The sequence below is a fragment of the Schistocerca americana genome, chromosome 5 (assembly GCF_021461395.2).
Source record: "Schistocerca americana isolate TAMUIC-IGC-003095 chromosome 5, iqSchAmer2.1, whole genome shotgun sequence".
In the NCBI taxonomy this organism is placed as follows: domain Eukaryota; kingdom Metazoa; phylum Arthropoda; class Insecta; order Orthoptera; family Acrididae; genus Schistocerca; species Schistocerca americana.
Genome location: NC_060123.1, coordinates 687719097 through 687734975, shown reverse-complemented (window position 1 = coordinate 687734975; position 15879 = coordinate 687719097). Strand labels below are relative to the sequence as shown.

General features: G+C 41.8%; 1 protein-coding gene across 1 annotated transcript in view; it reads left to right on the top strand.

Annotated features, from left to right (window-relative positions):
- Positions 1 to 15879, top strand: part of LOC124616638 (UDP-glycosyltransferase UGT5-like) — a 113835-nt gene that overhangs the window by 92818 nt on the left and 5138 nt on the right. Inside the window, exon 4 of the mRNA XM_047144965.1 lies at positions 15251 to 15470. Within this exon, the coding sequence (XP_047000921.1) occupies positions 15251 to 15470 (220 nt within the window). The remainder of the gene's footprint in view (positions 1 to 15250; positions 15471 to 15879) is intronic.

The following is a 15879-nucleotide window of genomic DNA, read 5'->3' as shown; positions in this document are numbered from 1 at the left end:
TCATTTCAAAACCTTGTGTTGTCTCTTGACTGAACTGCTTATCGTTCACCTTTCACTACCATTCAACGCTACACTCCAGAAAAATATCTTTCCCGATAACAATGTCCTCCTGAGAACCAAATACATTTAGCCATACAGTACAGCTGCATGCTCTTGAAAAGTTTCTCGTTAGTTTCCACCATTCGCTAGAAGGCTAGTTCAGTCAACCAACGAGATTGTTGCCCTTACAGCTGCTGAAAAGGCTGCTGCCCCTGTTTAGGAAACAGGTGAATGTCTACCTCTCCACAGATATGTCGTGGCTGCACACTGCGGAAGGTTCCAAATGATTGGAAAACCGCACAGGTAGTTTCAGTTTTGAGGAAGGGTCGTGGAGCAGATGCGCAAAACTATAGGCCTATACCTCTGACATCGATCTGTTGTAGAATTTTAGAACATGTTTTTTGCTCTCGTATCATGTAATTTCTGGAAACCCAGAATCTACTCTGTAGGAATCAACATGGATTCCGGAAACTGCGATCGTGTGAGACGCAACTCGCTTTATTTGTTCATGAGACCCAGAAAATATTAGATACAGGCTCCCAGGTAGATGCCATTTTCCTTGATTTCCGGAAGGCGTTCGATACAGTTGCGCACTGTCGCCTGATAAACAAAGTGAGAGCCTACGGAATATCAGACCAGCTATGTGGCTGGATTGAAGAGTTTTTAGCAAACAGAACACAGCACGGTGTTCTCAATGGAGAGACGTCTACAGACGTTAAAGTAACCTCTGGCGTGCCACAGGGGAGTGTTATGGGACCATTGCTTTTCACAATATATATAAATGACATAGCAGATAGTGTCGGAAGTTCCATGCGGCTTTTCGCGGATGATGCTGTAGTATACAGAGAAGTTGCAGCATTAGAAAATTGCAGCGAAATGCAGGAAGTTCTGCAGTGGATAGACACTTGGTGCAGTGAGTGGCAACTGACCGTTAACATAGACAAATGTAATGTATTGCGAATACATAGAAAGAAGGATCCTTTATTGTATGATTATCTGTTAGCGGAACAAACACTGGTAGCAGTTACTTCTGTAAAACATCTGGGAGTGTGCGTACAGAACGATTTGAAGTGGAATGATCATATAAAATTAGTTGTTAGTAAGCCGGGTGCCAGGTTGAGATTCATTGGGAGAGTGCTTAGAAAATGTAGTCCATCAACAAAGGAGGTGGCTTACAAACACTCGTTCGATCTATACTTGAGTATTGCTCATCAGTGTGGGATCGGTACAAGGTCGGGTTGACAGAGGAGATAGAGAAGATCCAAAGAAGAGCGGCGCATTTCGTCACACGGTTATTTGGTAAGCGTGATAGCGTTACGGAGATGTTTAGCAAACTCAAGTGGCAGACTCTGCAAGAGAGGCGCTCTGCATCGCGGTATAGCTTGCCTTCCAAGTTTCTAGAGGGTGCGTTTCTGGACGAGGTATCGAATATATTGCTTCCCCCTACTTATACCTCCCGAGGAGGTCACGAATGTAAAATTAGAGAGATTCGAGAGCGCACGGAGGCTTTCCGGCAGTCGCTCTTCCCGCGAACCATACGCGACTGGAACAGGAAAGGGAGGTAATGACAGTGGCACGTTAAGTGCCCTCGTCCACACACCGTTGGTTCGCTTGCGGAGTATAAATGTAGATGTAGATGTGGTTGCGGTGACAGAAGTCAAGTAGTAAGCCCTCCTGCAGAAATACTGAGTCATACTATCTCTACAGACGTCCACAATTACGAAAGAATAGCCGGTGCAGAAATTTGTGCACGAACTCGCCTCTCCATTGTGTCCCACAATGGTCAATGGGATTCATGTTGGGGTGATCTGGGTTGGCCAAGTCATTCACTCGAACTGTCGACAATGTTCTTCAAGCAATTTCGAAGAGTAGTGACCCAGTGACATGGCGCACAGTCCTCCATAAAAATTCCATCGTTGTTTGGGGACATGAAGTCTGTGAGTCGCTACAGATGGTCTCCAATTAACTACACATAACCGTTTCCAATCAATGACAGATTCAGTTGGACCAGAGGATCCAGTCCATTCCATGTAAACAGAGTTCACACGTTATGGAGCCACCACCATCTTGCTCAGTGCCTTCTTGGCGACTTGGCTCCATGACTCCGTGGTTCCTGCGCCACACTCGAACCCTACCACCAATTCTTATTATCTGAATTTGGGACTCATCTGACCAGCCCACGATTTTTCAGTCTTCTATAATCCAATCGATATGATCACTAGCACAAGAGAGGCGCTGCAAGTTCAAATGGTTCAAATGGCTCTGAACGCTGTGGGGCTTAACACCTGAGGTCATCGTTCCGCTAGAACTTAGAACTACTTAAATCTAACTAACCTAAGGACATCACACACATCCATGCCCAGGGCAGGATTCGAACCTGCGACCGTATGCAACCGAAGTCTTGGTGTTAGCAAAGGCACTCGAGTCGGTCATCTGCTACCAAGGTGGGGTTAATGCCAGATTTCGGCGCATTGTCCTCACGTATACGCCCGTCGTACGTTCCATATTGATGTCTGCGGTAAGTTCACGGACAAGTCTACGGAAACCCCGCTGCCGTCGGTCACGTGCTGTCCGTGGTGAGAGGTAATGCCTGAAATTTGGTACACTCGGCTTTCTCTTGACGCAGTGGATATTGGAGTATTGAATTTCGTACCGATTCCCGAAACTGAATGTCCCAGTCGTCTAGCTCGAAGTACCACTCGATGTTCGACGTCTGTTAATCCCCATCGTGCGACCATCACGAGGGAACGTTTTCACATGAATCACTTCAGTGCAAATAACAATGCACTAGCCTTCTACACCCTGTGTACGGGATGCTTCTTCCATCTGTATAAGTGCATATCTCTATCCCACGGGTTTCGTCATCTCAGTGTGCACAGGCCACCCAACTTGGCACGCTCCATGTTTCGTGGGGATGTTTGAAAATAGTGAATGAGAAATACCTTCGTCAAGTTATCTAAGTCCACCAACATACCCATCAATGAGTATTCCATTTTCATGATCTGGTACCAATATTTTTCAACGATTACTGTAGAAAGTAAACGGGAAACGATAATTAATTGAAACCATCAGCTGCCGACAGGTGTTTTTGACATACCTTGAAGGGGACAGCTGAAAACGTGTGCCCCGACGGGGACACGAACCCGGGATCTCCTGCTTACATGGCAGACGCTCTATCCATCTGAGCCACTGAGGACACAAATGAATAGCGCGACTGCAGGGACTTATCCCTTGCACGCTTCCCGTGAACAGTTCCAGAACAGTTACTATCTTCATATATAGTTTAATGGCTACCAGGCCATTGACCTTCACCTGTGCGAGTGCGCACAGGTTGCCCGAATTCATACGGGAATCGTCAACTTAAGTAGGCGCGAGTAACGAGTGGACAGGCTTTGCTGTTTCTCAATTGCTGAAAGCTGATGAGAATAGTTTCACTCATATTTAAAATGTTTAAATCTGTGTGAATTCCTAAGGGACCAAACTAGACTTACATACTAGTTAAACTAATTTAAACTAACTTATACTAAGAACAACACATACACCCATGCCCTAGGGAGGACTCGAACCTCTGGCGGGAAAGGTCGCGCAGTCCGTGACATGACACCTGAAACCGCGCGGCCACTCATATTTAAAAGTGTTGATTTGAATTAGTAAATGTCAATTTCGGAATTACTTTCTAGGCGACGTCCCAAAAGGATTAGAAAGTTAATCAAAGTTTCAATTTCTAAATCTTAAACAAAAAGAGACAAATTAACTTCGAATGAAATAACTTCTAACATCAACAAAATTGCGAAGTGTTAAGGCTTTCGTGGCCACTCGCTAGCAAACTGCCTGTTGGCTTTCCTCACGGGTTCTTCAGCAGACGTTTGTTTGACGGTTTTTCTGACGTTTTGCCAGTTCGAATGGCTGGCATTCTGAAAACTTCACCCTCCATAGCTGGTGGTGGACTGGAGTGTAGGTCGCGGTCGCAGTTTATATGTATCTTGCGCGCCAGAGCGACTCTTTCTACGCAACGTGTGGTAGTCACAGAACCAAGTACTCGACGAAGTGACACATCGGAAAAAGATATGTTGAATGCGGCCTTTCTGCCATACATTCCCAGAGCGACTGAGGGTATCGGCCATGTATTGTGCAAACACTGCGTGAAGACTATTTATAAACCGACAAGAAATTAAAAGAGTGTCCGTGATCGGCAAAGGAGAAATGCCGGGAACATACCGCACGCCATGTACATGTGCAAAAGTCTGTGTTGATTTGACTGGACGACCAGTCAATGCCAGGATCACCGAACGTAAGCGACGTTGCAGCTTGCGGCTGGTGCAGAAATCGGCCGTGGCCGAGCACGCGCTGTTTGAGACCGACCACATAGTAAAATTTGCCGACACGGAAGTTCTTGCTGCAGAGAAGAGCTATCACACCTGTTTGCTCACGGAAGTTACGCAAACACACAAACATGACAGCAGCCTCATCATGAAAGAAGAAACCCTCAGGCGAACGTATCCTGGATTCCCGTGCTAGAGCGAAGGACCGTTGCAGGTAGCAAGAGGAGAACCACAACAGAAATGACCACGGAAAATCCCTTGGACGTTGGCGCAATCTGCGGCCACGAGCTCGACTCTTGCCCACCAACAACAGCCACTCTTGGTCAGCAATGGCAGGTGAAGTTTTAACAATGCCAAATACTCTTGCTGGCGAAGTATAAGCAGATTTAGACGAGACGTTAAGTCTACAACGAAGTTAATGGACTCGCTCAAGCCGACAATCTACTTCTGCTCATGGGCCACCAAGTTTCAGCCGCACTTTAGGTGCACGCCCTCACATGGTACTTCGTGAATGAGCCACGCTCCGTGGGCCAATGAGCCACATGCGGTTCGCGAACCGCGGATTGCCAACCACAACCCTAGCCAAATCGACAGAATGAAGATGATAAATTCAACACACTCTTTTCACTGTTTAACGTTCAGCAACATTCTCTTATTCTGTAATTTTAGTATTAACTGGTAAATTATGAGATCTGTACTAACATGTATTTAATATTCATAATCATGTCCTGTTGTTTCAGTTCTCTCCTTCCCTCCCCCCTCCCTCTCCCCCCCCTCTCTCTCCTCTCTCTATTTCTCTCCCTCGCCATATCCCTCTCTCTTTCTCTCTCTCGCCGGCCGAAGTGGCCGTGCGGTTCTAAGCGCTGCAGTCTGGAACCGCGAGACCGCTACGGTCGCAGGTTCGAATCCTGCCTCGGGCATGGATGTGTGTGATGTCCTTAGGTTAGTTAGGTTTAACTAGTTCTAAGTTCTAGGGGACTAATGAGCTCAGAAGTTGAGTCCCATAGTTAATAAAAAAAAATTTCTCTCTCTCTTTCTCTCTCTCTCTCTCTCTGTCTCTACCTCCAGTTTCCTCCGTCTATACGCTACTAGCCATGACAGTTGCTACACCACAAAGGAGTCACGCAAGAAAAGTCGAACTGGACGACCTTGCGTACTACATGTTTGAATATGCAAATGATCAGTAGCTGCACGAAGTAGGTGAGAGTGACCTTGTCTACATTCTGCACGTAAGGAAACATTACGAAGCGGTTTTCGTATTCAGAAAAGCCATTTGAATATTGTTTGCGTGCTAGAAGCTCGTGTTACGCCTCGTGTATGAAGGAGATGCGTCCACCAGCACGTGTTCGAATTCCACAGTGGCAGCGTCTGGACCTGTCGAGATTACGAGCTATCGTTGCGCTATATTGCTGCTCTCGCTGATAGGGATCCGACTTCATTCAAATTATCAGTCAATAAAACGGATAGAGACCCAAAATATTACGAAATAATCAGAGATTACGCAAGACCACCGACGCACAGACATACATTACTAGACTGGCTTTATCCTATACAGTATCACTGGTGTCACCAAAGAATTAAAGTGTGGCGGCGAATGCAAAGGACGTGTAAATATCTGTTTCTTTACCGATAAAACAGTCATCAAAATGGGGATAAACTAATATAACTACGTTACGTTTAGAGTTTTGACATAAGGTGTTTGGCTGTAATTTTTCGTACAGCAGACGGATGATACAAGGAAAGGAACATGTCTCAATGCAAGCATAACTAGAAATAGCTTATTATTTTTGTTTTTGTACTGTTTGTAACTGTGAATAAATATACTATAGTGTGTCTTATCTGAAATACCGGCAGTGCTGAAATAATTTATAGATTTTTAAGGGGTTTAAGAAATCTAGTATTAACAGACGTAGCTCTATAGAAAGTGACGGCAATCTGAAAATTACATCTGATAAGAGTCAAATCTAGTACAATCAACCGTTATTACTCGAAGAACACTAATAGAGTGTAATTAAAATAAAGACACAGTGACGGAACCAACATAACGTATGGATGTCAAACCCATCAGAAGTATCTAAGAAATTAATGTTTCCTAGGTAGCATTTACTGGTAATGTTAGGGAATATTGTACCAGAATTATTGTACCGTTTACTTACAGATAACATGACGATTACTATTTTTCGACAGGCCTGTTGCAATGATTGAAACGATCTGACGTAGCAGCGTTTTTGGAATTGTAATTACAAATGTGGAGTCGATGGCAAGGAGAGCCATCTCAACGCCATGTAAGAACATAACGACCCCACGAGACTTGCGTACTGGGCCATGGAACTTCAACTACTTAACTACACGGCCTTTGAGAGTAATGATGGGACCAGCGGAATGCCATTATATGATTGCCACACCATCACACTTCCCCCTCCATGCTTAACCACTGGAATCAAGCAATAAGGATAGTAGGCTTCTTTTAGCACTCTCCAGACATAAACACGGCCCGATGTTGGAAGTAACGAAAACATTGACTCGTCGCACCATGTGGTATGTTTCCACTGATCAACCGACCAGGATTTATGCTTCTGACATCATGTTTTACGCTGCTCGGTCACTAATGGTTTAGGTATAGCTGCTCGTCCATGAACATTCGCTTTATGGAGTTCTCGGCGGACAGTGTCGATAGATACTGGGTCCCGAAGATGGCTATTGAACTCTGCACTCACTTTAGCTACCGTAGTTTTGTGATGGTTTGACACAATTCGTGTTAGCGCACGACGATCTCTGACATCTGCTTTTCATTTGCGCCCACTGTTACGTTGACACGATGATGTCTTTCCATGTTTTGTGCAGGTTGTCATGAATGTTGAAGAAGTTGCTCTTGAAACTTTCAATAAGTTGGGTGTCTCGGTTACTGATGCTCCAGCTAATCGGGCCCCCACAATCTGCCCTCTTTGAAACTTTGTTAGATCTTTCATTGTACGTCGACCTCGGCGTCTGAATACAAATACGAAGTGTGCACTACTCGTAGACAACTTGCACGAATGCCTAGTGCGCACTGAACTTGCACAGTCAAGCGCGACACATGCTTCACCTCCGTTGTTGACCATCAAACACAACCATCCCATTACTACCACTGGTCACATTATTTTTCCTTCATAGAAAAACTAACACGAGTAGTTTACGAAGCAGGATTAATTTATGAGCAACAAGCTGTTACAGAAAGACAAAGTTCATGATGCGTCAGCTCCATTCAAACATTAATTGCAGACAAATAAGTTAGCCCCCATTTCATAGTGACAATAACAACCCCATAATACTGACAGGAAATATATGGCTTCAAATCGAACCCAACTCAGGACTATTCCAACACAATTTCAGCGTGAACCTTTCAGCTACTCCCAGTCGTTCTGTATCCACACAGCACGATTTTATAATTTTGTACATAGGGCCCCCTACACTCTTAATTGAAAATTTTCACTTAAGATCAGCAACTGCATTACTAAAATCTGAAACAACCAGTAGCATTACTAAAATTCAAAACTACATCTTCATACAATAATAAATTTAAAAGCACATTAATATGCTCGTAGAATGTAAAGATCATCTACTATCACGTATGGTACAGTTCCACTTTAGCTGCCGTTACTTATTCGGACCTTTCCGTTTATTGTCCACACAGATAACAGGTAGATACTCTACAATATAGTTCCTGCTCCCCAGCAGGATACAGAAAAATCAACGTCATGTCCAATGACACAGTTAGCGTTAGGTTAGCGTTAGGTGAAAATGATTTGATATCGGGAAATGCACTATAACCCAGTTTAGTTTTTACAACACTGTGGACTTATACTCACATCACAGCACATTTACTAATGCGATAGGTAAACAATCACCAATAACGTCTCATCGTTATGTGAGAGATACTTAGGGGGCGACAAGGCAAAAACCAACTATACCATCCATTGTGTTTGCGGTAAAACACAATGACTACAAGCAATGAGTAATGCAATTTCAGCACAGCCAATTCACTTACACATGGAATTGCTCTCAAACACTACCACATAACAGTGCCTTGTATCAGGTTTTCTCTACCAGAGAACAAGAGGTTGTTCCTACGTGCCCCATTAACGGAAAGCAATATACCATCACGTCCATGCTGTACAGTCCTCATTCCTCTCTGAAGGCGGTGACTCAAAGTCTCCACAGATTTAATCACGGCAACCACTGCAAATTTCCACGACAGTCACAGAAGAACGACTTCCGTAGCCTCACTTGTTACACACACGTTCCATTACATCCTGCCACACGCACAGCCTTCGCTTCCTTGTTATCGTTCTGCAATCCCCCATGTAACGACCTTCCTGGCTGCCGTCGCCATCCTCCCAGTGGTGCACGACATGCAGCCCTTCGACCACCACGAACCTATCGATAGGCAAAGACATGCCAAACGGCACAGTATGAGAGGACAGATAGGGTCGTCCAGTCGTGTCGCGAACTTAAAGTCGGGAAATGTTTGGAGAAAGGCGAGTAGATATCAACAGAGGCAGTGTGATGATATCCAAAGCACCACGGTGCGTTAGCATGGCGAACACTGTTCATGCTGCCCAGCACATTTATACGCTGTAGAGGGCCAATCCATGTTACCCACAGTCGTCAGGCTTGGGACATTGGCGAAGATCTGTCAGACGCTCGAAAGCATAAAGAATATATGTATTAATCAGAAGTACACAGTGGTTTCCCCCAGTAAATCGGCACCTTACGCGTGCTTTTGGAGCACACACGCTTTGCAAGCTCGAAGTGGCAACTCTTGCGTCCCAAGTGGACTACGATCCCAGTAGTGCTACCAACAGGAAGGACGGTAGCATGCAGCTCTGTTAATTGATCTCCAGAACATTCTTGTTGAAGTCGAAGATCATTGCCCAGGTGTGGCAACCTCCAGCTGTGCTTGGAGTGTGTGTAGTTATGCAGAGGAATGCTGCAGCCTCCCTTGAGGACAGAAATGCTGTCAGCATCGTGCCTGCTGCAGATACCAGGAAGAAATAGCTCACCCTCAAGATGACAGCTGGTTGGTGACAGTCTCAGTACCCCATCAGTCTCGGCTCAGTAGTACACACTACAGCTCTGCAACTCACAGCAGAAAACGTCCCTCCAACAGGACATGGTGCTTCAAGGAAGTCTAAATGCGACTAAAGTGCGCGTCATTTATGACAGTCAGCCAAAGAACAGAAAACGACGTTGCCAGAGCTTGACTGCAGTGCAGAGCATTGACGAGTGTCTTCAGTTTTAGAAACGTTCAGTTATAAATAAAGTAAATGAACAAAAGCAATGTCTTGATAGCAGACTTCTTTTATAGAAGTTTGGAAGAAGCATTCTTTATACCAATTGCTTCATATTCTATTAATTAATTAAACCAAACAAGCAATAACCCTCCTAATTCAGGCGATAGCAAGGAAAGGTGTTTGGATCATTCTCACGAACCGCTTTTTCGCAATAAAGAACGGCGGTAATTGTTTATTTCCTATTGTACTTCGATGAAACGTGAATAATTCATAGTCATACCAACAGTGATTGTTGATATTGCGCGTGATCCAGGAATTGGTATGAAAGACGAGCTGTGTTAGCGTAAGGGTTAAGCTGTAGACGAGCTGTGTTAGCGTATGGTTAAGCTGTAGACGAGCTGCCTTAGTGTAAGGGTTAAGCTGTCTGACTGCTAAGAGAAGGGTTTTGAGTTCAAACCTTGTTAGGTGATCAATATTTTGTTTATTTAAAAACAGTATCGAAGTGCCTTACTTCATGAATTTTATTCGTTTGAATGTAATTTTTTGAAATTTCTAGTTCTTTGTGTCTTCATTATAATCATAATAAGTTTTCGGTTTTTCTAATTTTGTCCTCCAATATTTCTTTTCACAGCAATTAAAAACAATGAAAAGGCACGCATACAATATTCATGTTATCTGTTTTGTTTGTATATCTCCTCTTCCGCAGTCGCTCTTTTACTGTTCGTATTGAAATATATTCTTTGCGGCAGTATTAAAAGTATTATTTAGAGCAGAATTTCGGCTCGTACGTTGCCGAGCTACTTGATTGTCTGACGCAATGTTTTCGTCAACTGATCTATGTTTTGGCAAGTATTTACTGTCCGTTGTGACAAACACAAGTTTTTTGCGCATTGCGCCTCACTGACAATATATTTTACTTTCTGTGTTTTATTACGTCCACAATTCAGTTTTGTGTAAAATCCCACACAGCGCGGAATGCGGAGAGCACGTCTCTGTAGCAGAGAAAGGGTTCATGCGGCCGTGGTGGCTTTATTTCATAAATTGCGAGCTCCCCCCCTAAACCTAAGTTTCCTTACTATACTATGGCGCTGCTTCTCTTGGCGCTTGAGTCGTTTGCAACTGGCAACGCAGCAATATCCCGCGCCTGGGCGGGCATGCGCGAACCGCCAAGATAAAAGAATTGAACTATAGTCAAGCAGTGTCGACCAACAGAAGGCTCACCTGTTGACTCGACCTCTACAATTGAATAGAAATCCACAAGGACAGCAGTAGTGTCTATGGTGCGTGCGCTTGTGTGGCCTGGTACAGTGAGGGAGCAATGATATCATGCGTCCTGGCTTTCCCATTTGGTTAGCTCTATAGGTCGCTTCAGAATTTAAACTTTGCCTTTCAGATGTTTTTTCGTGTTGTGTCGGTAAATGAGTAGTTGCTCTTAAGATTGATCTGGGCTTTCTTGTGACACTCTGTGCATTCACCACTATGACGCTATCCTCCTGTTGCCAAGGTGTCGTGCTACATATACAAGTAAGTCACTTTTATGAAAAAGTATTTCTTGTTGTTGACATGTGCTATAGCGAATCGAAACTCTCCCGGTGTATAAATAAAAAGAGAAGAATGTTATAGAAATATGTGTACAATTAGATTTCCCCTTATTCATCGTTTCTCCCTCAATGTGGTGGACTCCGCTCTTCTGGCTGCCAGTCTTCATGTGGCGCCATCTTGTTCTTCTTACGGCTGGAAACCCGCCATCTTGAGGTCAATATGAAGGGTATCTCCGCATCGTTGCTTTGGTCACCCGATACGTCGTTTACAGACGTCTTTCAGCCAAAACAAACGATTTGTTGTTGTTTCTTGATCTGCTCTAAGTGTGTGTCGATACCAATGAAGATGGTTTCCCCTTCGTTTTCAACCATAGGTACAATTCCATACCACCATGGAATTTCATCATTAGTTCCATGATAACGAAATTCTTGAGCAGACATCCACCAAAGCTACTATGTTTCCACAACAGCAACACCATACTCTTCTTCTTTCGTTGAGGGCTGACATTGTGCACTGTATAAGGCAACTGGGCAGATTGTAAACTTTGGTCTGTTTGCATCTTCATATGCCAAGGCGCATGAATCATTGTCAACCCTTTAAATATATATTAGTTAGTTATTTCATTGCATGTTCGATACATGATTTGAATGACCTCTTTTATTGAAACAATATGTGATGAGTAAGTTTACAGGACATGTATACACTATTGGTATTAACACAATGAACACGTGGGGGGATGTTTTGTTTCTACTCGTAGAATTACACTTAAAGCCAATATAGATTTTTGCTTATAAAGCATTTGATGGTGAAATACTGTTAATGAAGGTGGATTTGATAGTGATGTTAGTTAGTTAATTCAATTGACATTGACTCTGAGGTGTGTACACATCACCCATAGCTCTCAAATGGATTATTTTAGTAGAATATTTAAGATAGCTTCAATGCAGATGAAATAGGTTGTAACATAATAGATGTATTGTGTCTAGGAAGAGATTCAAGACATAACTTATTAGCAAGGTGCTTCACTTGCACTGAAAATTTTTCTGCGCAAATCAGAATGTCTTGATTATAGATTTTATTGTACTGAGTTTTAGTTTATTTAATTATTTAAAGGAAATAATTATATTGTATTATACTGTCTTATTATTTTTATATCATAGTTTATTGATAATGTAAGTGATTTATGAAATATTACATTAAATGTGTTAGAGTAGATTTAATTTGTTGTATCTTTTGTATCAAGATTTATCAAAATTTTAGCAAGTATTTTGCTTGACTCATTTTAGGACGATTTACAAATAACTTATAGTTTTTGTGTCATAATTATTGTTAATTGTAGAAATGATATGTTAATCGTTTTCTAAGATATCTAGTTTATTAAGAAAAAATTTAATTTTTGAAAGTAGATATGTTTATACTTAATTTTTTAATTACAAATATTAACTTATTTATTTTTTAAGGGATAAGCTTTAAACTTATTAACCTATAATTCACTTATTTTAGAATATAACAGAAAGGTTTAAACCATCTATCCTTCACATTACACTTTAGTTTATTATTTTAGAATTTGATTCATTATTTAATTATGTGGTTTATTAAGATTTTAGATTTAATTTAATAAGCTTTGTAATACTGATAAAATTAGTGTATTTACTTGTATTGAATATCCACTGCTCTTAACTTGTTGTAAGGAACTAGGCAAAATCGATATCCACCTGTTTATAAAAAACATGTTCTTTTGATAATATTTCAAGCTTCGGCATGCTTCTTGAGTACTTTTTTAAAGATCCACAGTATTTTGACTATGCAAAGGTAGCATAATCATCAGTCTCTTAATTAGTCAGTGGAATGAATGGCTTGATGAGAAATCAGTTGCTTCATAATAAATTTTTGAATGTAACTTTAAAGTAAAAAGGCTTAAATTTATCTTTAGGACGAAGAGACTCTATAGAGCTTAACATTTTACTTGTATATAGTTTTTGGTTGGTCTTTCTATATTCAATGATAATATTTTTCAGGTGACATGAAGAATAAATAAACTCTTCATTATTAAATCATTGATTTATATGTGTTATCATGATCGATAAGTTATGATAATAATCGTAAGTTACCTTATGGATAACAGCATATTTGTTTTCAAGAGCTCATACTGACAGATTCTTATATGATCTGAGTTCAGATTGGTGTGAGCCAGTTCGGTTTCTATCATAAGATTATTTATCCACATTCGTATGAAAGGACCATGTGGATAAAATATTTTTGTGTTACTGATTGATATTAATTGATTAATATTTGGGAGATTAATGTGTTGAATCTGGAACTCAATTATGTAGATTTTTTCTAGTAATATTATTGATACTTATGACTTTCTTGTATTTATTTTAATTTTTCTTCTTTTAGTTAACTGCATTTTTCTGGAAATATGGTTTTAGGTTAGCTATAAAAATTTCTTTGCAACCTGCCAGACATTTTATGTTGCTGGGCATACATGTTTATTGCTGGACATCGACCAGCTTTCTGAGCCATGACACCTTCACTCCTGGATAATAAAGATCATTTTCCATAAAGTGCTGTCAGTATGGCTCTCACTATCCTTCTTAAACTGTGTTGGATTAATTATGATGAATGTAATTGTGGAATATATGGCACAGTTAAAATGCTTAGATACCTAAATGATCTCAATGGATGAACACCACATATTATTCTTAGTGCTCGCTTTTGTACAATCAGTACCTTACAAGCTATGTCACAAGATTAATTAGTGTGTTTCTGAGGTTAGCAATTATGCAAAGAACAAAATTAGCTGAACTTTAATATTTCAAAAAGTTAGTAACATATTTCTTCCAGTTCAAGTTGCAATCAACATCTAAATCCAGAATTTTGGAGCATCCTACCGTATTTACTGACTCCTGGTTATATGCTACATCAGTTTTTGTATGACTGTATAGGCTGCACAGAATTGAATATAGTGTTTCTTTTTTTACAATTTGGAGAGAGTTACTTTTCTCAGAACGACTTAATAATTCTACTGTTGCTGTTCCTCCAGTGGGGTATTGTCTGCAAAAAGTATCTGTTTTTCTTGTTTAATGTTAAGTGGAAGACTATTGACATATATAGGGTGATTTTTTCCACTATGTACAAAGTCTAGGGATTGATCGATGAGATGGTACGGAACAAAAAAGGTCTAATGGACTTATGTCTGGAAATTCATGGTTACCATCCTAGAGACCATTTATTCAATCATACTCTGTCTCAAAAGTATCATGTATGGAGAGCCCACTGAGGTTGTGGAGACACTGGAGGAGCATATTCATGCTGCCCTTGACACTTTTAATGTGAATGTGTGAGACAGAATATGCTACAGCGAGTACATGTATGTATTGAGGCACATGGTAAACATTTTCAACACATGCTGTAACTGTGGCTGCGTAGTACAGTACATATTAGGCCGTAGTCTCTGTAACAACGTCTGGAAAGAGCACAGAAAATAGGAACCGACGATATTTTGTTATTTATGGCTTTGATGAGTGAATGTATAAATAGCGTTCTCAGTCGAGCCACCTTCCTGGAATCTTAGCTGTGATACGCTAAGTAAATTTTTTGCTAATTGTTAGCCTACTCTTGTGTAAATTCCTTTCCCGAATATTTTGGAAAAAGCCGTCAGTAAGGAAACTGGGAGATAACTGTGTCTTTCTTGCCACCTTTCTATTGAAGAGGTTTAGAAATGGAATATTTCAAGGTGTCTGGAAAATTTTACTTTGCCAGTGATGCATTACACGTCTTATTAAGGACATTATTTATGAAGTGTAAAGAAGTTTTCGTAATTCTGTTTGAAATTCTATCAACATCACATGAGCTTCTGGTTTTTTAGAGATTTATTAATTTCGGTGAAGGATGTTGCTCCTAGTTCTAGTTGCTTAAAGCTTTATGGAGTGACATTTTTAACATATTCTCTTGCTTCTCCAATTGCACTTTATAATATAAAACCACATTGTGTTATTAGATATAGAAAGTGTTTGTTAAAAGTCCTTGCAACTCGCTCCAGTTGGTCAGTGAACGTGTTCCCGCTTGCAGACCACCCGCACGTGCGCGTGTTCATCACGCACTCCGGCCTGATGGGCACCCAGGAGGCGGTGGCGGCGGGCGTGCCCATGCTCGCCACGCCCATGTTCGACGACCAGTTCCTCAACGCGGACCGCGTCGTGGCCGGCGGCAGCGGCCTCAAGCTGCTCTACCGAGACCTCAGCCGAGGCACGCTGGCCGCCGCCCTCAACCAGCTGCTCAACGACCCGAGGTGAGCCGCCTCCAATCTGGCACGCCTTCACACTTCTCTGTAACGAAATGTTTTCTAATTCTGTACGAGTTTCCTGTTGCGAAAGTCGAGATAAGTAACACCGAGGGAACACAGAGAGAGACAAGTGATCGAACAGCGCCTAGAAAATGGGGCTTAAACGATAACCATCCTCGCAAATGCGATAACATTATGAGATCTGGATATTTACATACACCTCCATACACCCCAAGCCACCTAGCAGTCTGTGACGGATGACACTTCTGCTGCCACTGACTTTTCACTCCTTTCCTGTTCCACTGCCAATCTGGAACCGTGCGACCGCAACGGTTGCAGGTTCGAATCCTGCCTCGGGCATGGATGTTTGTGATGCCCTTAGGTTAGTTAGGTTTAAGTAGTTCTAAGTTCTAGG